At 50.0% G+C, this 23,705-nt stretch overlaps 1 protein-coding gene across 5 annotated transcripts in view; it reads right to left on the bottom strand.

The window, feature by feature from the left end:
* Window positions 1-23,705, bottom strand: part of Asap (ArfGAP domain of ASAP) — a 181,701-nt gene that overhangs the window by 19,110 nt on the left and 138,886 nt on the right. For all 5 annotated transcript variants that reach the window (XM_070539292.1, XM_070539293.1, XM_070539291.1 and 2 more), the window contains one exon: window positions 18,774-18,818. In XM_070539292.1, the coding sequence (XP_070395393.1) occupies window positions 18,774-18,818 (45 nt within the window). The remainder of the gene's footprint in view (window positions 1-18,773; window positions 18,819-23,705) is intronic.

Below are 23,705 nucleotides of genomic sequence, written 5' to 3'. Positions count from 1 at the left end.
CAAAATGGACAGGACCGTACCGGGTGCGAGAGACTGTCTCTTCGCTCGTGTACAGGCTGGCGGACTTGAAGCTAAGACCGATCAGCCGACCGGTGCATGTCTGCGATCTCAAACCCTACTATGACAGAGGGAACGAGTGGCCCGAGGAGAATGCTCTCCCGCGCCCGCAGGCAGCGGCATCGGGTGGCACGGCTCGACGTTCGAGCCCGGTGCGGCATTATAACTTGCGATCTCGGCAGAACTAACTCTGTCCGGTTCGCGGAGGCTATTTTATTGTGCGCGATATCGGACGGAATGCTCCTCCGATGTCTAGCATGCAGGCTTCCAGAGCGAGCACGCGCTTTCTCTTTGGAAGAAGCGAGAGGGGCTAACAGAATTGTCGCAGCAGCAGACCGCCCGTCGGGAGCCGTGCAACAACCATCAAGCAAAAAGGAAGGACCATCTCCACTGCCGGTGGGGACGAGCATGCCGCAAGCAGTCAGCAGCGCAGTGCGGGCAACAGGCGGCGAGAAAACATCCTCCGGCGGCTAACAGCGAGGTGAGAGGTGCAGCGGGCGACTTCCGGTCCGGAATGGTCGCAGCGGCGCAGAATTCGCCGAACCGCGCCGCAGAACCCCGCCACCGAGTTGCAAGCCCCGCAACCAAGCATCCAGCCTCAAGGCCGAGCGTAGACTTCGCCCGCAAGGACAGAGTGGACCCCTGCTGCGCAGCGAGGTGCAAGCCATCGTCGGGGCGGGTCGGCGCGCCTTTGCCGATCTTGCGTGCCGACACCCGCGAGGGGGCGAGCTGTGTCGGAACGAACCGGAAGAAAAGCGTTCGACCATACCAGAGGGCATCGACCTCCGAGAACATCAAAAGAGCTGTCCTGCGCCATCTCGAGGCTGGTTCGGGGATCGCGTCAGCGTAATCGAGGCAGCCAAGAAAAATCCAGGGACCCTTTCGCCACCACGGACCCGGCACGTCCGACTGGGCAGGTGACGCCGCCGAGACGCAGGGTGACCCGGACCCAGCGCCATTCTTGCCTCCCACTGCATCCTGCTGCTGTCAAGCTGCTCCGTACCATCCTTCAACGTTCCGGCCTGGCTCGCGACTACCTACACGGCGACAACGACGGTCTGCAGCTAGAGCTGCTCCCTCACCAGCATGGATGGACTCAAACCGTGTTGCTGTCGGAGTAGCATGTCCCTCTCGCAGGAAAGCCTCAGGTGACGGCAGACTCTTAGCGGCTAAAGGGTTATTTTAAGGAGGGGGGGATGTGGGGATCGCACGCGCATCCCGATATCTCCGGAGCGGCCACGCGGTTATCACGCGATAATCACGTGCTCGCTCGCGGAGGGTAGCGAGGAGAGGGCACCTTCGCCACTCCCGCTGCTCTTCGCGCCTGGCCGCGACGCCGCAGCCAAGGCACCCCGTTCCCTCCTTTCCCTTTCTTGGAACCGGGGAGACTCCTCTCCGCCGCTCGGGAGAAGCGCTATTCCCCCGACGGATCTGGGTCTCACGGCGGAAGAGCTAGCGAAAGGCCGCATCTCAAATCAGCCGCTGAGACCGCCGCACGCCGTCCCCCTGTGGCGCCCGGACCTTGGTGTGCGACTCACCGCCCCAGGGCCCGAGCGCGGATCCACTTTTGGGTGAGCTGAACTCTTATCAGCCTCTTTTGTGGTTCCCACATTGTGCGGTTTGTTTCGCCCCAGACGTGCGGAATGCTCCGCCGCTGAGGTTTTGTGTTGTGTTGTGTTTGTGTGTGTTGTGGCTGTTGCTGTCTGTTGGAATCACTGTACACTAAGGTGAATAAACACCTTAGGTCGAGACTCACCCTGTCCCCACTGGCCTGAACCCGCCGTGGTCGCAACTCACTGCGAACCGCGGGTTAGGGGTCACAGCTCTGACTGCTAGGGCTGCTGCGAAAGTGCTAGGGAGCGACTGCCGCTCCGTCGGCGCTGTGCGATCCAGAGAAGGGTCAGGTGCGCACGCGCGAGCCTGAGTAATACCCCTATAAGATTAATAGGTTATGGGATGCGGTATCGAAGGCTTTAGCAAAATCTATAAAGATGCAATCGGTGTCAAATACTAAGTTGGTGTTAGAAAAGAGGTCGTTAGTAAAGCAAGCTAGTTGCGTTTCGCAGGAGAAGGATTTCCTAAAGCCATGCTGACTGTTAAAAAAAAGAGTTCGTCTCAAGAAAATCAACTATGTGGGAATATATTATGTGTTCCAGAATCTTACAGGGAATGCTGGTTAGTGATATGGGACGGCAGTTTTCGGGACAATGTCTGTTACCTGATTTGTGAACAGGAACCACCTTCCCCACCTTCCAGTCGCTTGGTAGTGATGAGCAGTGTAATGATTGTTGGAATATCCTAGAAAGAATAATTGATGAATACAGTTCAGTAAACTTTAGTATTTTTGAATTAATTTCATCTGAACCCGCCAACGAAGATATTTTCAAATTACCGATTAGTTTTCTAATCCCCACCCAGTCTATAAGAATTGAATCCATTGGGGTATCATAAATTGTCGTTGAAGGTGGCAAAAGCATAGGTGCAGCGTCATGAAAAAAGGAAGCAAAGATATTATTAAAAATTGTGCAACACTGATCACTTTGAACAGGGGTGTTAGACTGGGACAATTGTATTGCGGCTGGTGTATTACCACGAACAACATTCCAGAATTTACGTGGGTTGACATGCAAGTATGATAGTAATGTAATGTTGAAAAAGGTTTGCTTAGCTTGGGAAATGGCGCTACAATATTCATAGTTGATGCGGTGATATTCGGACCAACGAATCGGGTTGTTAGAGTTTTTTGCGGAACGAAATAAACGTTTTTTCTTGTTCCGAAGACGGCGCAAGGCGGCCGTAAACCAAGGCGACTGGGGATTACAGTGTACTTTTCGTTGCGGAACATATTTTTGAATAAGGAATAACAGTTTGCATTTATAAAGGGACCAGTTTTCTTCAAGTGTTCATTGGTCGAAATCGGGCATCACTGCATCCATAAAATTCTCCATTTCTTGCGTAATTGCGGGAATATCAGCTTTGGAATAATCGCGAATTGTCTTAACCTTCTTTGTGTAAGAAAAGCATGTTTTTAAATCAAACTGCAGCAATGAATGATCACTTATCCCAGGAAGATAAGGAGGAAACTAGGTCAGGGGTAGTAGACAGCACTAGGTCAAGTATGTTAGAAGATGTTGGAGCGACTCGGGTTGGTTTGTGGACCAGCTGTGTTAAGTTGATGACAAAGCACAAATTTAAGAATTCAATGGACTCGGCTGAAGTACGTTTAAAATTAACACAGTCAGTCTCCCATATTATATCTGGAAAATTAAAGTCCCCCAAAATAAATAACGGAGAGTTGGGAAACCTAACAATCAATTTGTTAAGGACATCATGGAAATCTGCAGAAAATGTAGAGGACGAATTTGGTGGTCTATAGCATGCACAGAATATAAAGGGATGATCTTAAATGCTCACGCGCACACAGACTAATTCTAGGGGTGATGTAATGTCAATAACAGATTAATTTAGGTTATCTTTGATGGCAATCAAAACGCCCCCTCCTGACCGGATATCGCGGTCACACCTGTAGATGTCATAAGCACCTTCGCAGTCAAATATTTCACTGTTCTTTATTTTCGCAGAAAGCCAAGTTTCAGTAAGGACAATGACGTCAGCGGAGCAAGAATCGATAGTTGAAGATAAAGCTGTTCGCTTGTTGGAAACGCTACGCACATTAGTGAAAAGAACAGACACGCTATTTTGACAACGTCGACTCGAAGATAGCTATGCAGAATGAGAGGAAGGATTTATAGGACCTGTGGCATCGTTATTTACTTCAGCAGGGAAATCGGAAGAATGAAGTTCGCAGATAGTATCGGTGACAGAAGAATACACATAGGTTTTCTTGTTCATGACTAATTTATTTGTCCGCAAAGAAAATGATTGCCCGCTAGCTTTTCCGAATTCAATTAGTTTCTTTTGAGATTGGTGTGTAACCCTGCAGAAATCTTCTCCCACCGATACTTTTGTGGCCTTTAGTAGGCCTTTCAGTGACATTTTCAGTGACTTGGTAGGCCTTTCAGTCATGCCGTTTCCCACAAATTGAGGAACACAGCAGGATGCGGCGGAGTCACGGTAGTTTTTACAATGCGGCGACACTCGACTCTCACGCGTCCCCTGATGTTGTTTTCCCTGCATGGCTCTTCTGTCTCCTGTAAGCCGGCAGCGGACGGTGTGGTTGAATATTAGCATGAGACATGGCGCGTGTGTTCCACACGCTGGGTTACTTGGGCGCAAAAGGGCTGTACGCTTTGGCTTGGGGTCTGTGAGCTGCATGGACATTCCGTGCGCTCGTCCACCATTTGCGGGACTATTCTGCAAGGCTTAGGAGCAGGACACCAGAATGGACAAACAGGATTGTTCGAGGGCACCATCGTGTGTGTGACCATACACGTGAGCGATTAGGCACTGGTGTCCAGCATGGGAGCGAGCATATTCACTCGATAGCTTATTGTGGCGAGTCGGACTTCCTCGATTTGTCGTGCACCCATCGACATGTTCCATGGGTAGTAATTCCGCTAGCAGGTATTAGTGCATGAAAGGTGCAATAAATGCCCTTGTCATTGTTCTAACTACTGTGTTGTCATTCTTTTATCCCTAGAGCACGTGTGAGACCTCACACAGCCAAGAATAAACTTGGAGCACTGTGCTGGATGGTCAACAATGCCAATTCGCCCTGTTGAATCTGTGAAAAGAGCCACTTACGGTTATTTATTTTGTGCAAAAGAAGTGCAGTGTACAGGCAGCTACATGGCTATCCACTAAGCTAAAAGTAGGAGTAAGCTGACGTTTAAAAGTGTGCACATCCTGAAGACTTATCATGAGCAACAAGGACGAGAAACTATTAAGGCTTTTGCTATTCATTGCAGCGCAGTGTTGTATGTCAGCATTCTGTCTGTGGAGCCAAGCTATATTTAAATGGTTTTCCTTTGAGATTAAGATTTGCATTGTATTACTTAGAAATTTGTCAGCTATCTTCTTGCTCTTCCTGTTTCTTCATGTTTATTTCTTCTCTTTTCTTCCCCGTTCCAAGGTTTGTAAGCCATCTTTCGCGACATACATATTTCAGTTGGTAGCCAGCGCACTGTCTTGTCTCTTCGTGTTTAGTCCCGCATTTAGCGGGACTAAACAGCGGGACTGTTTGTCTTCCAAGTCGTCAACTAGCTCACCAAAGCAGGTTATCATAGCGACAAATGCTACAAAAATAGCGTGGCTCTATTAAAATTGTTAGTAACTGTTGTAATTGAATGCAACACAGTGAGCACGCATCATGCATGCCTTTATAATGGCGCAAAAGGCAAAATGCTGGTTTGTTTACCACCAGCTGCACTGAGCAAACCGCACAGGAGAAGGAGGGGAGGCGCACATGTGCAGAACATCCTTGTCAAAAAGGCTCATCCCAGTAAAATTTGATCCAACATGCTAAAAAAATTTACCTTTAAGTTGTCCCAGAAGTGGACAAAACTGATTTAATTAGGCTGTATGTGACAGCACTTAGTCGGCTTCACAACTTTCTGTAACCTTTATTTCTTTTAGAATCAAATGAAAAAAGTTGTCTGCACAAGTTTTTCACGTGTAGTGAAATGAATGTTGCCATCAGTTATTTTCATGAAGCAAAATAATTTTTAAAAAGCTTTTTTTTTCTTTTTCTGATGTTTAGAGTGATGCACTGACCCGTGCCATTTCAGAGCAACATTTGGAGAAGTCAAAAATGTGTTTTGGAGCAGTAAATTGAAATTTCAGAGCAGGAGTAACAAAGGCCACTGCAAACTCTCTATATTGTCACGCGAAGGATGAGTCAGTAAGACGAGCAGCTATTTACAGGTTATATTTACAACAGCCGTTGCAGCGCTCACCGGTTAGATTCACAGCGCGAGCCCACTTCATTCTTCCTCCTCTTTCCTCGAGTGATGGCACCCATGCCCCTCGTTCAAACAATCAAATCTCACACGCATGTAGCATAATCGCCCGGCAGCAGAAGCGACGTCCCGGAGCGTCTAAATGTCATCACTAAAAGGCTGACACTGCTTCAGTCGTGTAACGTGCACAATATCACTGGACTGGGAAGTAGATGGGGCGTCAGGGGAGACCTCGTAGGTGACGGCAGTCACGGCACGAAGCACTCGGTATGGGCCTGTGTAACGAGACAGCAGTTTTTCTGACAGGCCAACCTGACGCGACGGAGACCATAGAAGCACCAAACAACCAGGCAGGAAGTGCACGTCTCGGTGTCGCCGGTCAGACAAACGCCTTTGACTCTCTTGGGATTTCAGAAGGTGGTCACGGGCAATTTCCCTTGCGTGGGCACAGCGGGCGATGGCGTCAAGTGCATATTCACTGGTCGGTGCCGCGTGAACAGGAAGAGTTGTGTCAAGGGGCAGTGCTGGTTCTCGGCCGAACAGAAGGAAAAATGTGAGAAAATGTTCCAAAAGCCAGGGGAACTCATGCTTCAAAGTGTTGTTTACACTGGCTTTACTCAACAAAGTATAACAAAAACATAGACGTTTCGCCACCTATGCGGGTGGCATCGTCAGTACACAATGGCAATGGGGCCCAAGAAAGTTCGTAGAATCATGGTTCATCCGTCGTAATCAATCTTCATGTAACTCTAACCGTGGCCCCCTGCCGGATGTTTACGGCACTTTCATAGATAAATAGGATGTATTTCTCATTTGTTGCCATTGTGTACTGACGATGCCACCCGCATAGGTGGCGAAACGTCTATGTTTTTGTTATACTTTGTTGAGTAAAGCCAGTGTAAACAACACTTTGAAGCAGAAGGAAAAATGCCGAATAACCGGAGGTGTCATGGCGCGAGGAATTACAAGCAAATGTGACAGGGGGTAGAGCGAGGTCCCAGTCAGTGTGGTCTGACGAGACAAATTTCGCGAGCATGTCTGTGAAAGTGCGATTGAGACACTCCGTGAGGCCATTTGTTTGCAGATGGTATGATATGGATAGCTTGTGCCTCGTGGCACAGGACTGCAGAATGTCCGCGATAACTTTTGATAGGAATGTCCGGCCACGGTCTGTGAAGTTGTCGCGGAGCTCCATGTAATAAAATCACGTCGCATAGAAGAAAATTGGCGACATCTGTGGCGCAGCTTGTAGGAAGCGCTCGGGTGATCGCGTAGCACGTGGCATAATCTGTGGCCACAGCGATCTACCTGTTCTCAGAGGTAGAAAGAGGAAAAAGGCCAAGTCCAAACCAACCTGAAAGAATGGTTCCGCGGGAATGTCGAGTGGTTGAAGGTATCCAGCAGGGAGCGTCGATGATGTCTTGCGTCGCTGGCATTTCTCACACGCCGCTACGTATCTTCGAACGGAGCGAGCAAGCTCTAGCCAAAAGAAGCGTCGGCGGATCCGGTCGTAGGTACGTGACACACCCAGGTAACCAGCAGTGGGGAAGTCATGAAGTTCGTGGAGAACAGCCGAGCGAAGGTGTTTAGGGATCACAAGAAGTAATGCAGGGCTGTCGGGGTGAACGTTGTGGCAGTAGAGCACGCCATCTTGAAGTGTGAATAAGCGAAGGGAACTGTCGGCAAGTGACGATTCCAGGCGGTCAGTGATGATACGCAAGGACGGATCACGGCGCTGCTCGTCGGCGACATGGAGCAGTGGAAAAACAGAGAGAACACAGGCGGCAGTGAAATATCAGACGTAGAGGTCGCGTCTTCGAGTCGGTAGCGAGAGAGGCAATCTGCGTCGTGGTGCTGGCGTCGCGACTTGTATGCCACTGTGTAGGGATATTCTTGTAGTCGGAGGGCCCAACGACCGAGCCGGCCAGTATAGGATCCTTGAGCGACGAAACTCAACAGAGCGCATGATGGTCTGTGATTACTGAGAAGGGCTTGCCATATAAGCATGGGCGGAACGTTGAAACAGCCCAGACGAGAGCAAGACATTCGCGCTCAGTATTCGAATAGTTGCGCTCTGCAGTTGTCAGGAGCCGGCTAGCGTAGGCTATAACATGGTCGTGTCCGTGTTGGCGTTGGATAAGACGGTGCTGATCCCATAACCACTGGCATCGGTTCGGACCTCTGTAGGTGCGGACGGGTCAAAGTGGGCCAAGACCAGTGGATTGGTGAGAATCGTGATAAGGCATGAAAATGCGGCAGCCTGAGGGGAACCCCACGTGAAAAGCACGTCTTTCTTAGGAAGTTCAGTGAGTGGTCGGTTAAGGGAAGAAGAAGAGAATGACGCTGTGTCTCCTGTTTAGGATGCAGAGCTTGCTGTCATTCGACTCGGACGATCATCGCTTCTTTTTCGCTGTTCTTGGCCTTCTACCCGTGCGCGAGAAGAGGTTCTCGCAGCACAAGATGGTTTTCGCCTCGCCCGGAGAGCGCCCGCCGCGTGTCTCTCGATGAACTCCGGGCAAGGGAGGACCTGGAACTCTGCGCAGTAACTCAGTCAACAGGAAACCTCCGTCGATCTGCCTGTGGTCCCTCCCCAGCCTGCGAACACCCCAGGAGATGCCACGGAGGCGGCAGCCCCTGAGGTAGCCTCAGAGCTCCCCGAGGACGGTTCCCCAGCACACGAGGATCCCCCTTCCTTCAATCTTGCTCCCTCCCTCTGACAACGAGGAAACAGACCTGTCCAGTTCCAGAAAACGCACTTGCGAAACAGAGAGCGCCGACGAGGAGGCGGTCGGGCGTCGCAAGCAGCCGTCCAGCGCTGCCCAACGTTACTAGACTAGCTTCAGTTTTAAAACTTGGCGCCGTTGCATGGAACTGCCACCCGCCTGCGCGTTCGTGGCGCTGCAGTCGCGCTCGGCTTCACTTACTCACTAGCCGGCTACGCGGGCGGGCCGGACTAAGCACGCGGTGCAGCGTTGGTGTATTCTGTGGTTTGTTGTTGACAGCGAATTTCAGCAAGCATGTCATCCGTGAAACTGTAGCCTTCGCCGAGTTTCTTAATATCAGCAGACAATGCCGGCGTGCCGCGTACCTGGCTGCATAGGCCGCTATCGGAACGATGTCAACAGTTCGGCGCACCAATTTTTCTGTGCTCCCAGCAATGCGACGCTTCACTCGGCGTGAAACAGAGCGATTCCTTGTGCCGATCGGGAACTCTCTGTGAAATCAACGGCACGCGCTCGTGCTACTGCTCCCGCGTTCGTCATCGTCTTCCACAGCTGGCTGCGTGGCTGTTCATATTTCCAGGGTTGAATTTCACTTCACTTCTGTCATTGTAATGGGGAGGCCGTGTTTACGGGGGTATGAGCCATTGCTTAAGGGAGTATGAGCCACTCATGGTCTTACGTAAGATTTAATTTTGAATAAATTTAATTTCGAAGAATCACAAGCGGCAAATCACAGGCGAAGGCTGCTAACCACGCCGCCGAGCAAACTCGAGACATCGAACGCAAGCGACAACTGCGGACTGCGGGCATACCGTCAGTGACGTCGTTCTCTCCGTCGCAGCCAATTGTGTGTGTAACCTCATACCCAAGTAATAATTTAAGGAACCCTCGGGATTAACCCAGTGATAAACACAGAGGCCGCACGGTTCAGCTTCGCTGATTAGGCATCTTCACGGAATAAAAAATCCGACTTCCTTTTTTTTTTTTGTGGCTTGTGCGCACAAAGACCGACTTCATCTTTCTTTTTGTAGCGCTTCTTTGGCGTGGTGAGAAGCTTCGGTGGGGATAGTCATCCTACAATCACGCACTTTGGCCAGATATTCAGGCTCGTGAGCCTAAACTGCACGAAACGTTAAGACGACAGGAAGAAACACCAGTATTAGCGAACTGGCGCGATAAATCTTATTGCTGTAGGTGGATACCGCTTTCTCGTGGTATCACTAATTCGGACAAGGGAGAACGCCAGCGAGCGTGAAACACGCGCAAACTGCCCGTCCGCACGAGCTCAAGGCTGTGACGAGGCGTCTGCAGTGGAGCCCGATGGAACAGCGTTGCCATCTGGCGGCTGTCACAGAAGTGGCGACAGCGGCTGTAAGCGCGCGGGCGGGGAATTTTACAACTGAAGCTAGTCTAGTAACGTTGGCGCTGCCCCCAGCTCAGAGCAGCATGCAGTCCTGTCAGTGGCCGATCGATTGCATTTCCTGTGGCAAAAGCCACGCGGCGAACGTCTCCTGCCAGACCGTATGCTGCAGGAACTGTGGGGGCTCCCACAGGGCGGACACTCCTGCTTGCCCCAAATGGCACGAAGAACGCAAGGTGGCCACAATCATGGCTTCCTCCACCTCGCCATTGTCGAGGCGCGCTGTCATGGCAGCAGTCTGCGAGGAGCAGCGGCCACAGCAGTCTTCACCTCCGGTGTGGTCCTATACCAGTGCGCTGAAGGGCCCCAGCCCGGCACCCAGGCCTCCGGTACCAGACCTTCGTGCCTCCCGCCACCAGGAGACACAGGACACTGCTGCGCCTCCTGCCCAGATTATTGTGGATCAGCTGGTAGCGAACCTGCTGCTCATCATGGAAGCAGTCAGCACCATGCTGCCCACTGACCACCCCCTCCGGTTCATCTGCCTGCAGACAGTGGCTTGCCATCAGCCAGCCAACCACCATGGCTGATCAGCCAACGGCAAGGAAGGGAAGGGCCGCCGCCACCGCCCGAGTGTTCTCCAGTGGAACATTACCTCTCTGCGGCGGCGACACGCAGACCTTTCCCTGCATCTCCTGCAGAGCGACTACAACATGCTTGCTCTGCAGGAGGTGTACGCGATGGCCGAGGACCTCCGACTCCCGGGATACACCGGTTACTCAGGCACCACCACTTGCATGACACGCAGCTGCACGGCTGCACTGTGCCTGGATGACACCCACCAGCCTGGCAAGCCACGGACAGCCATCTACGTTCGGTGCAACCTGGCGCACGCTGTGGTTCCAGTGGCCGACGTCATGGGAGGCCCCCTGGAGTGTTGTGCTGTTACGGTGCGTCTCGGCAGCCAAGACACGACCATGGCGAGCCTATACATACGACCAGAAAAGCCATGGGACTCCTCCATCCTTGTCCAGCTGGCTCTATGCCTCGGGATACAGGCAGTCCTGTGTGGCAACTTCAACGCCCACCACACAGACTGAGGAAGCCGCTGCTGCTCCAGCCGAGGCTGAAGCCTCTGCGATGCCATCAGCAGAGCCGGACTGGTGATCCTGAACAGCGGACCTACCTATGTCCGCCAAAGTGTGAACTCAGCCATCGATCTCTCCCTTATCACAGATAAGTGCTCCTACTCATTGGACACAACTCCGGACACTTGGGGTTCGGACCACTTCCCCATTGTCATCACTTCTCTGCACGAAAGGAGCCAAAGACCAGAACTTTCCACGTCATAGACTGGTCTCTGTTTAGGAAGCACTGTAGTGAGGCGGCCGATCGCTGTGACTTCCTGGACGCCCAGGCGGCTACCGTTCAGTGCTCTGCCCCACCGAACACCCCTGCCCCAGATCTCTGCCTACTCGATCTCTGTGCCTCCAGGCGCTGCACGGAGCGCAGAGCAATTCGGACAGGGAAGGCAGGGCACTGGACTGAATAGAGAAGTCGACGCTTGCTGTAGAAGACAGGACTGGCACAGGAGGAACCAGAGCTAGGTGAGCCTGTGCCCCCTAGCCTGACGACTACTCAAGTCATTCACGGGCGAGACGATGAGCTGCCAACCTGTCCTTACTGTGGCCATCTCGCTAGGAATCAGCGATGAGGCCCTCGTGGAACTACTGGCGGACCGGTTCACCCCTCCCGTTCCACAGAGGGCAGCCATTCTGCCGGTCGGACACCCCTCTTCCCAGCTGCCCACCTGTCTAGACAGCCTCCACGCTGCTTGGACGTTCAGCCAGGTCGCTGCCCTCTGCCAAGAGCCACTTGCCCTGCATGAGCTCCAGGCGGCTCTGAGGCGAAGGAAAGGCCGCAGCACACCAGGAGCAGACGGTGTAATGCCACAGGTGCTCTGCAACCTGGCCGCCAGCGAGCAACAACATCATCATCATTATCAGCCTGGTTACGCCCACTGCAGGGCAAAGGCCTCGCTCATACTTCTCCAACTACCCTGGTCATGTACTAATTGTGGCCATGTTGTCCCTGCAACTTCTTAATCTCATCTGCCCACCTAACTTTCTGCCGCCCTCTGCTGCGCTTCCCTTCCCTTGGAATCCATTCCGTAACTCTTAATGACCGCTAAGGACCTCTTAATGAGGTCCTTAGCGAGCAACAACGCCTGCTCGAATGCTTCAATGAGATCTGGCAGTCAGGGCAGGTGCCAGAGGCATGGCGCACAGCTATTGTGGCACCCATCCTCAAGGCCAGAAAACCGGCTGGTGAACTGTCGTCCTATCGACCGGTCTCCCTCACTTCCACTGCGTGCAAGGTGATGGAGGCCATGGCCCTGGCACGACTAGACTGGGTGGCCCGCGCTCGTGGCTTCCTGGCAGACCAACAGACGACCATTCCTGCGGTGGCGGTGCGCTGCGGACTCCGTCGCTGACATGGTGTCCACCCTGGAGGACGCCAAGGCTTGCGGGGGCCTCGTGATGCTCTTGCTGTTCGGCATACAGGGTGCCTTCGACAGCCTCCCTCATGCAGTCATCCAGCAAGTCCTGGACCTCCTCGGCACCTGCGGCAACCTGCGGGAATTCCTCTCGTCGTTCCTGCACAATTGCACCCTCAGGGTACGTGTGGGTCGATCAAAGAGCACCCCCCATCCAATCGCTGCAGGCGTGCCACAGGGGTCAGTGGTGAGCTTCTTCCTTTTTAACCTGGCCTTGGCACGGTTGCCTGCTGCCCTGCCGATCGACCCTCACTTCCCCGTGCAGTCCTCAATCTACACAGATGACTTCGCCCTATGGGTGCGGGGACCACCGCAACACATCCGCAAGGCACATGTGGCCCTACAGAAAGCCCTGGACACTGCGGCTGCCTGCTTGTGCAGCATCGGCCTTACCATCTCGGCCAGGAAGACTGAGGCCTTGCTGCTGCATCCCAGAGCAGCAGCCCACCGCTCAGCTGCCCGGCTGCGCTTGGAGGGTGTCCAGATCCTATGGAGCAAGACAGTCACCTATCTGGGGCTGCGCATTGACCATCGGCTGACCTGGCTGCCGGCTACCAAGGCCCTGTGCGCCCAGACGCTTCAGGTCAGCAAGGCGATCTCACAGCTCCTTGCCTGTAAACAAGGCTGTACCACCAGGTGGGCCCTTCAGCTCTTTGAAGCTGCAGCCACTTCACGGCTACTGTATGCCCTCCCTCTTGTGGTGCTGCCCCTACCACGCCTGCGGAAACTGGAGCTGCAGCACCGGTCAGCCATACGGCTCTGTCTTGGCGTTCCCCGAACCTCACAAGTGGCCGCCACTCTTGCTGAGGCAGGTGCCTGGCCCCTGTCACCACTCTTCCTGCAACAGGGGCTACGACACATTAATCACCTACACCATGCCACAGATGGTCAAGCACTCCTTACCTGCCTATGCTCCCGGCCAGCATCACACATGGGACAGCTGTATGGCCTCTATAAGGAAGTCATATGGGACACGCCTGCAAATGCTGTACAGCCTCGGCCATCACAGCAACCACCAGTCCATATCTCGCCGGAGCTGCCAGGTGTCTCAAAGAACCGTTTCCCAACATGTGCCCTACAGCAGATGACAGCCTCTCTTCTCCAAGAGAGACTTGGGGACCACCTTCACATCTTCGTCGATGGATCCGTGATACTAGAGAAGGGCTCATCCACAGCAGCTTGCGTTTCACCGGCCCTACAAAAGAGCAAGCTGTGCCGTCTCCTGGGACATGCAAGCTCTACCGCAGCATAGCTAGCAGGACTCCACCTTGCTGTGGACCTACTGGCAGAGGAGCTATCAGCGACCTCGGCAGCCATCTTCTGCGACTCCAAGGCGGCACTGCTCTGCGTGCAGAGCCCTGACAGGGCTAGCCTTGGGGTTGCGCTGCTCTCTACAAGATTGACGGCCCTTCAGGATGCAGGATGCTCACTATCTCTGCATTGTCTACCGGCACACGTGGGGATCCCGAGCAATGGGGAGGCGGGCACTCTTGCAAAGAGTGCCCACCACTCAAGCGTCCCCCTCAGCCCTGCTGTAACGGCCGCAGACTTCTCGAGACACCGGCTGCGCCAGCACATCATCGCCTGCCACCGGACAAGCGAGTATCCCCGGGCCAGCCTCCACAGCCTCTTCCACAGCATGGCCTACCACAAAGGGATGCCTCATTGCTGCCCCGACTGCGAGTTGGCTGCTACTGGACAGCAGCCCGCCGTCACCACCTTGGGAAAGCCACCTCGCCAGCTTGTGCCTCCTGCAATGAACCAGAGACTCTGGAGCACCTCCTGCTGGCTTGCCCTGCTCACCTGCAGCATCGCGGCTGACTTCTGCAGGAGTTCCACCGCCTGGGGCTCCCATGTTCACGACAGGAAGATATCCTCTTCCCCTGTCGTAATCAGCTACCAGCCTTCCTAAGCGTCATCGAGTACCTCAACTCGTCGGGGCTCTCGGCAAGACTATAGAAAATTTCTACAAAGACGGATAGCCTAATGGCCATCCCACCACCTCGGGCTTCCTGATGCGCCACAACTTCGCTTCTGCTGGGCCACCTCCTATACAGTCTATCACCAGCCTACTCCTCCGGTCGAACCCACTGGGCCCTCCCGGCCAGGCTGCTCTGATGCTGCTAGAATGACCCTCTACCTTTCTCCCTCCTACCCTCTCCCTCCTTTACTCCCATCTCCGCCACCATGCTGGCGCTGAGCCATGCTCCCGCATGGGCTGCAGAAGATAGTGCCAGCCTTTCCTCCTTTCCCCACAAGAACCACTTCTCTCTCTCTTTTCTCAGTGAGTGGTCAAGCGATTGCTGCGAAATCTTTCACGAACTGTTGGAAATAAGAACAGAGCCCCACAAAACTCCGGACATCTTTGACAAACTGAGGTACTGGAAAAGCCGTTACTGCTCAAACCTTCTCTGGGTCAGGTTGTACGCCGGAAGCATCGACAAGATGGCCTAGCACTGTAATCTGTCGGCACCTGAAGTGGCACTTTGATGAGTTTAATTGGAGCACAGCCTCGCGGAAAATGTCAAGGATGGCTGCGACGCGCTCAAGGTGCGTCTCAAATGTAGGAGAAAACACAAGGACGTCGTCAAGGTAACAAAGGCAAGTTGACCATTTGAAACCTTGAAGCAGAGAGGCGATCATCTGTTCGAACATGGCGGGGGCATTGCATAAACCGAACGGCATAACCTTGAATTGGTAGAGGCCATCTGGAGTGATGAAAGCGGTCTTTTCTTGGTCTTGCTTATCGACGGAAATCTGCCAATAACCAGATCGAAGGTCGATGGATGAAAAGTATTTGGCACCGTGAAGCCAATCAAGAGCGTCGTCGATTCGTGGTAAAGGGTAAATGTCCTTTTTAGTCATTCGGTTGAGGCGGCGGTAATCAACGCAGAAACGCCACGAGCCATCTTTTTTTTTGACGAGCACGACCGGCGATGCCCACGGACTCAACGAGTGCTCAACAATACTTCTGGCGAGCATTTTGTTTACTTCCTGCTGAATAACTTGCCGCTCTGCTGTGGACACGCGATACGGTCGGCGGTGAATGGGAACAGCATCACCAGTGTTGATCCGATGCTTAGCAAGGGATGTCTGACCAAGTGGTCGATTGTCAGAGTCAAATATGTCACGGTAGGAAAGCAAAAGGCGAAACAGGGTGGCTGCTTGGTCAGGTGCGAGGTCCGGAGTGACCATGGGACATAATGGGCTGTCGAGTTTCAAGGCATCCTGCAGGTAATCAGGAGGATCTGGAGATGTGTCGGCTGCAAAAGCAGTGACGTGGTCGTCTGTCACTGACCGGAGCGTGGCCACCGTTATGCCTTTCAGGTAACACTTGCTTCGTCAAGCCAAAATTGATAGCGGGGAGACACATGCGATTAGCGGCAAGGGTTACGACAGAGTGTGGCACAGAGATGTCGCGCGCCAGGAGGACATCACGAATAGGTGTGACGACATAGTCGCCATCAGGCACGGTTGTTGAGGCCGATTCGACGAAGGTTAGGGCTTTTGGAGGCAAGCGAACAAACGTCTGAAAGAAGAGGAAGCTCGAGGCACAGCATACCAGTGGAACAATCGATGAGGGCAGAATGCGTCGTCAGAAAGTCGAGCCCGAAGATTAGGTCATGAGGGCAACTGGTCAGCACGGTGAACAGGACTGGAATTTGGCGGCTAGCAATATTTATGTGAGCAGTGCACGTACCACTGACGGCAGCAGTGGCGCCATTGGCGACACGCACGGCTCGAGCGATAGTAGTGGTAAGAACCTTTTTGAGGCAACGACATAGGTTAGCGCTCATTATGGACACTTGGGCTCCAGTTTTGATTAATGCTGTCAACGGAACACCATCTACGTCTACTTCAATTAGGTTCGTGTTGGTGAGGAGCATCAATGGTGGATTTGGACAGGACGAACGTGATGCAGTAATATCATAAAGTCATCTAAAGTTCTAATACCAGTAATTTTGATAAATCTAATGCCAGCTATGTAAATACATACTTGCTTGCATAGGTCGTTGTGTGCTTTGGCAGAAACAATTTTTGTGAACAAGTAGAGCTGGCAAACAAACATGTTTTTTTTTTCTATTTCACAATTTATAGCATATCCCTTAATTCAAAGCTTGAGTCAATTCCAAGACAATTTCATTTTGTTTCGATTCTTCAAGAATGCTTCCATTCCGAAATATCATCAAATTAAACACTTATTAAGATAATAAGATAGCTTTGAATTCATTGGTGGAAGTCTATACACAAACACCCTTCCCTCAACTTTATGTAGCTTATTGCAGAGGAATGTCACCCTGAGAGGGTGACATTCAGCTATCAGCTCTGCCAGGCTTCTAGGCTAGTGTGCTACATATTCGCCTTCATCACATGGTGGGTCCATCTTTATGTCGAAACTTTCACCTCTGAATATGAAAATTAGCGTACTGAATGTTGAACTTCATGGTAAAAACAGTTGTTAACAGACTTTTTGAATTTTTTCGCAAGAAATGTTCGAATAATTGGGCAGTCCAAAAACATGGGACTTTTGCATTAAAACAATTTTGCTGCTTTTTCCAACACCAGCGCTATGAAAGATTTACTGAATGCCCAGCACTGAGCTTCATGCCCAGCACTGTGCTTCACTAATATGCCATTGATCTAAAATACCGCAATGGTTGTGACTGCGGAGGCATTTTGGTTTTGCTCATTGCACAGCTCATTGCACAGCACTGCTGAACACCAGTGCTATTAAAGATTTACTGAATTCCGAGTGCTGTGCGTCACTAATGTACCATCTATTTAAAATACCGTGATGGTCGTGTCTGCGGAGGTGTTTTGCTTTTGCTCATTGCACAGCTCGATGTGCATCGCATGCCGTTGTGAAGTGCAGATATGCATGCACAGCCTTTGACTGTGCAACGTTATCAGGTTAGGCTCTGATGCGCAGTCAGTTTGTAGCTTTCTGCCTACAAGCGAGGTTTCACCGTTACGTTCATTAAGTGTATTAAACAAACAAAAAGCATTCACAGTAGTTGCTGGCATGTTACCCACAGGCCCAATCTTGCCTTCCGGGTGCCACTCTAGCCCATGATCTTACGTCCAATCACCACAGCGGTTTACTGGTCCGAACATATTGACAATCATCTTGCTGCGACGACCTGCTGGCAGTGAATTTTTGTCATGGTCATACGATGCAGCTAGGCCTAACCAGCACCACTACTTCAGTATTCCGTGGTGCAAGTTGCTGTTTGGTGCTAGGTCGACCAAAATCTTAGTAGCGGCCGAATGGCATTCCTAAAGCCGCGAAATCACCTAGCTAACGAAAGTGGGGGATAGGTAACCAATTTAATGGTGGCAACTTTGTTTGTGGCTGCAATTTATGTGCCACCGTGTATGATATTTTTAAAAAAATCAAGCAAAACACCATACAGCGTCACGAACTTCGGTCATCTGATTTACATTGGTCATACAGGAGAGAAGCGCGAGGTCTTGCTGGGCACCATTGCAATCGCTCGCTGCTGCTTTAAAATCAACATTCTACCATTGCCTAGGCAACCTGCATGCAGCGGGGCAGAAAGTATTGAAAATAGACAACAGCCCACTGAAGAAACACTGGTACGATCCAGGTTTAACTGGGGAGGCTTGACCCGCCACAGAGTTAATGCAGCTCTATGCCATGCCATTTTCGATAAGGCGGAAAAACGGCTCTTGAGGAGTTGGTTCCGTTTTTAAAAGTCAAGCCACCCTTTAGGGGCAGGGTGAGCGCATATTTCTCATATTTTGCGGAAATGTAACGGGATGTAGCAGGGTTCGCCCACTGGCGCAGTTTGGCGCAACTGGCACAGAGGTAGCATCACCAAGTTACATATAACACATTACAGATAAATAGGAAAGTACTATTCTAACTGTCCTCCCCTATCAGTCAGGATGTTTTCCACGTTCCTAAGAAACTTCGGTCATCAAGAAGGAAAGAGCATTTTTAATGTGAGAGAAGCAGAGAGGTCTGCCGGAGGAGCTTTGTCTTTGGCCTGATGCTCTACGTACAAGAGAAGGAAAAGGAGAGAGTGTGACAATGACAAGTGTACAGTGAACTATGTACACGTACTACGGGCAAGCATGCTCTGTGCACAGCATGTCACAATGTGCAAGGTGTCCTGTCATGCTTGTGTCATCAGAATGCACACTTCACAAGGAGTACAATTTCTTGCAGTGGCTGTGCAGGTAATTGCACATACCTGCTGATCACCCTGACTGTCCGCAGGTTTTCTTGCAGGGGGCATCTGTAATTTAAATGAGATGCTCAAATCATTTTCACATAACAATAAGAAAGTTTATTTTTATGTATCTGTTTCGTAGAAAGCAGCGAGATTAAGATTTGTACAACTGGTCGCACTTATTAGGCCATTCATTTTTGCTGTGCAGATTTTGACTTCAAAGGTGTACAGATCCCAAGGTAGTGGAAGGGCTGTGAGAAATGCCATAATAGAGGGCTCCAGATTAATTAAGACCATCTGGGGTTTCCCAACTTGCATTTAAAATCCAAGTACATGAATGTTCTTGTACTTCACATCCATGGCAGCCACTGCAAACCTGCAGCTGAACACCATAGCCACAGATCCACACAAGCAGATCTGGTGTCTTCACAAAGGTTGAGTAATTTTGCCTTGCACAATTGGTTATCTTCTTTGGTGTGTGCACATGAAGTTCACACACAGTCATTAATGAGGTAATGCAACAGCCCACTTGTGTTCAAGCTGCAACAATGACCATGTGGATGCTATTAAAGATCATTAATGATGCAGAGCTATCCACACAGAAATTGACACTAACTAACACTAACACAGTAACTTGCAGCACTGCGAAGGTGCAAGGTGTACATAAGCAATGTCCTTGCACAGCGGAATGTAGTTCTGGGCATAACTGGTGGGACTAGAGGGCTTTATTTTTGCTTGGTACATGATACATTGCAGCAATACATGACATGTTAGGCCATTTGTGCATGCACATAGTATACTGCAATAAACTGTGACGGTTACCGCTGTTAACGGAAATAGCTACCCTAACTGTCATTGTTAGCAACATGACAGCACCCATAGAGCCCAGACCAGTCACTTCGATCCGAATTCGCCCTTGCTGCTGGCTATCTGCCCTGACAGCAAGAAATAAATGGTAAAATACATCATCGCCTATCTCACACTGAGGGTAAAGCATTAAGTATGTTTTGTTGTTATTATTGAGATCAGCTGTTGGTTTTGATGCTAAAAGGACTACAGAGGCGATGCCAAGCCATAAAAATGGTTTGATTTTCAGTTAACAGATGGGGCAGCAGCACTAGCACTGGTGATACACTGACAATGCAGAACGCTATAAAGGCCTAATTGTTCGCTGCATCATTAATTTACTACTCCACTCTAGTATGGCATGTGATGACGGTGGCAAGCAAACAGCAAATCGATGGCAAGCAGGTGATGTGGCGCAGTTGAACATATATAGGGGCGTTCACCGTTACTACCGGCTAAGGATAAGGAGGCTGCAAGAAACTGGTGCCAAAGTGGACAAGTGAAATGAAGCTCCGCCGGCACATTCATGAGAATGCAGCTTATGGTTAAAACGCCAAAATATTTGTTGTGTCACTCCACCACCCGTGGAGCATGTATCAACAGAATGGCAAGCCGATATTGAGCAGACGACGAGGTGCGGATGAACACATCTTGAGGGGCATTCGACCTTCCTATTGGCTAAGAAGTCCTGCAGCTTACACAGTGACACAAGGAACTACTGGGACAAAGTATAGAGGAACCTATCATTTCTTTCATGTCACCGACATTTTTCGACCGTACTGTCAACATGCCAGTACCCTCAACTACACAGTTTGCATGCGCTCAAATTGCACCACACTACATATACAATTCAGCATTTACAAAAATAACTTTTTCACTCTTTCATGTTAATAATGAAAGTCCAGTGTTTTCATGGCAAGTGTCACTGGAAACCTGCTGTGGCTATACAGGCAATCGGAACAGAGCTTCAGCACATGCATCAGAATGCCAGTTTAATGCACTGCTTTCAGTTTTGGCCTAGCCTGCAACAGCACCCCTCACACTGAAAAACCATGTTTTCATTAGCAAAATGCTTCTTCATGTTTTTGCTTGCTTTGCATTGCTACTTAACAAGTGCACTGCGGCAAAAAGTAATAAAAAGCAAATCACTACATTATACTGCTCTTTTGGTCTTGAATGTTTTTGAATATCCCTCTTGCTGTGATGTGGTGTTTGCGTGGGGACCAACACGTCTTGCTATGTCCAGGGGGACTCAGAATGCATCTTCATTCATATTTTGGTAAGCCTGTTTCACTGAGAAAGAAGTCATGGTCAAGCAGGCAGCCACCTTTACTGTTTTTAAAAGCTAGGCACTCATGCAACTTAACACTGTAGATAAATGGAGATGCTCACCACCAATATTCACTCAATGTTTGCTTACAAGAACAATGCTCATGGATGTAGCAGCTGATCAGGGGGCTTATGAGGTGCTGAGCTTGTCGCTACAAAGGCTTAATACGCTCAAACCTCATTATGATGGCATTATGACTTATAATAAACTAATGGTTATAACAACGCAATCATAAGACCCCTTAAGATTCCTATAGAAAGCCATGCATTTAAAATCTTGTTTTAACGAAGCCGAAATGTTTCATAAATGAATATAACAAACCTTTTTTTTTTCGAGTTTGTAATTAACAATTCCTGATCAAGGCAAAATCTGGTGGTGCACCACTCTGTTGGCAACTCATCTGATGCAGCAGCTCAAAACTCCCGCAAGCTATCTGCTACTTGACAATGCACCAAAACGGCCCCACTACCAAATTGACGCATTTTACAGCTGCCATCTCACCATGCTCTACCAACAACACAGACTCTCGCACTCTCATGTGCACTGTGTATGTACATGACACTGTGCTTTGGTTGAAGGTTATGACAGAATGAAACCCACACAGAGTGGCACCTCAGGAGGGATACCATTTGTCACCGGCTGTGACCTAGTGCTGTACATGCACAGAAAATGCTTTTTTTGTGTGTCACGGAGCTGTATTTTATAATGGTTCGTTTTTTTTTCCTTTCTTTTCCTTAATCACTTGCTCACATGAAGCCACGCAGTCATTATCGCCAGGAAATACCACCTCTGCTTTCGTGTTCTTGGTGGTCGTGATGCTCATCGGAGTATCGTAAACATGCTAGCGGAGCACTGCAAGCCTGCTATTTCATGCAACGCTAATTTTTCTCTTTCCAAGCATCTGCTTGCATAAAGTGATAGGCACTGTATTAAATCTGGAGCTTGCACTGCTCCAGTGGCATGCTCACAAGGTGCTGACAATACCTGTTGCACCACAACAATGGGGAAGACACAAAATTAATGTTAACAGCTGCACGAGAGAAAATATCTGACCTTGTTGTGAAGATGCAGCAGAAAACAAACATTTGCGGTGTCCATCGACAGTGTGCTTTTGCACTGGCTTCAGTTTACCCAGTGGTAACTCAACAGCAGCTTTCCCTTTTCAGTCTTTTGCAAGCAGCAGTGAATTTACTATCTCGTATCAAAAACAGTTAAAAATCACTTGCTCTCTCCTTCGCAATGTTGTCAGTAGCTACATTGCAAGCAGCCAACCAACTGCATTGAAAGATTTCGTGATCGCAAGGACATTCTTGATAACACTGTTATTGCTGATCTTGAATTGAATGAGAGATATATATGCCAGTGATATCGAAAAGACCAAGGAAGTATTTTTTTCATCTTTGCACTTGTGCACAGCTGCGTCTACTGCACGTGTCCTCAGAGATCACATCGGCCTGCTGCTAGTGTAGATGCGGTCACCACAGGGTGCTGCGACAGGCCCTCTGGCCTCTGACCACTGCGTGCTCTGATATTAATTTGTGGATCTCCAGGGGCGCGGTGATGCAAAATAGCCCGAGCACCCATTCCGTCTCCCGAGAGACCAACGCTTACACCTAAACTGGAAACAGCATTGACTTCGAAACAATCTTGACTTCGAAAATAGCAGGCAAAAGACAACGGGGCAGCATCACTAGCATGCGAAAGTAGCTGAAAATATCTCTAGCGGTATTTTGCAAAAGCTCCATGTGATCTCTGCGTGGACGGAGGGCTTCTACTTTCGTGAATTTGCTGATCTGAAAAATCTACTTATCTAGAAATTTTTACACGTTCTTACAGCTTCTAGTTAATGGGGATTTACTGAACCTCGAACTCCAACTTATACTGAAATAGTTGAAAAATTTGTGCGGCAGGAAATTCATGAGGAGACATTCTTTAATAGTGAGGCTGTTCTATGACTAGGGAGAAAAGCGTTTTAGGGCCCTTTTAAGCTTATCACTCGCATTTCCTTAATTGTGTGCTATGCATAATTATAAACTAAGTGTGTTGCTTATCTAAAAAAGGTCAATATATATTAACACACACCCTACATTGTAGCCCTGCTGGTAATGAGTTTGGCTGATATGTGACGCATGGCAAGTTTGAATCCTGGTGCTAATATTCTCATTTCAACTTATATTGCACCTTTACAGCAATGCAATGTTCTTATACAGCTTCCCATTCTACAACATTACCTAAAAAGTCCTTTTCTTCAGCTGCCAGCTTTTACTACAGTGATGCAATCTTCACAGACACAAGGTGGATTCCTAAGCCATTATGCACAAGCTCAGTGGGTAAAAAATTCTCAGGAACTTATGCGCTTTACTTAGTAGGCAAGTGAAAACAACCATAACCCTCGTTATAACGAAGTGAGTGGGATGGCGAAAAATTCCACATAAGAGGTGATTCGATAAAAGCGACTGCCCCTTAAAAGCTAAGAAAGTAGAGCTGAAATAGCTTAACAACTCCGTGGAAGTTTAATATGGGTGTCATATGGTGCATTTTCTATCGTGATCGAGCCAGATCAGGATTGAGCGTTATCCCGATCTGTGGACATGACAGTGGTATAAGTGAGAGATATTCAACGAAGGAAACCTTTATTGAGGTGCCAAAAAGGCCGTCAACTGGGTGTTATACTGCCAGGTGCGAGTAATGCCTGCTCCATTTTTTTTTTTTTTCAGGTACTGCGTGAGGTCGTGGTCGCTGCCCTTGCATTCAACTTTGTTTTGCTGCAGACAGAG

The sequence above is a fragment of the Dermacentor albipictus genome, chromosome 5 (genome assembly GCF_038994185.2).
Source record: "Dermacentor albipictus isolate Rhodes 1998 colony chromosome 5, USDA_Dalb.pri_finalv2, whole genome shotgun sequence".
NCBI lineage: Eukaryota > Metazoa > Arthropoda > Arachnida > Ixodida > Ixodidae > Dermacentor > Dermacentor albipictus.
The sequence above is the reverse complement of the archived record's forward strand: the minus strand, read 5'-3'. Positions and strand labels throughout refer to the sequence as shown.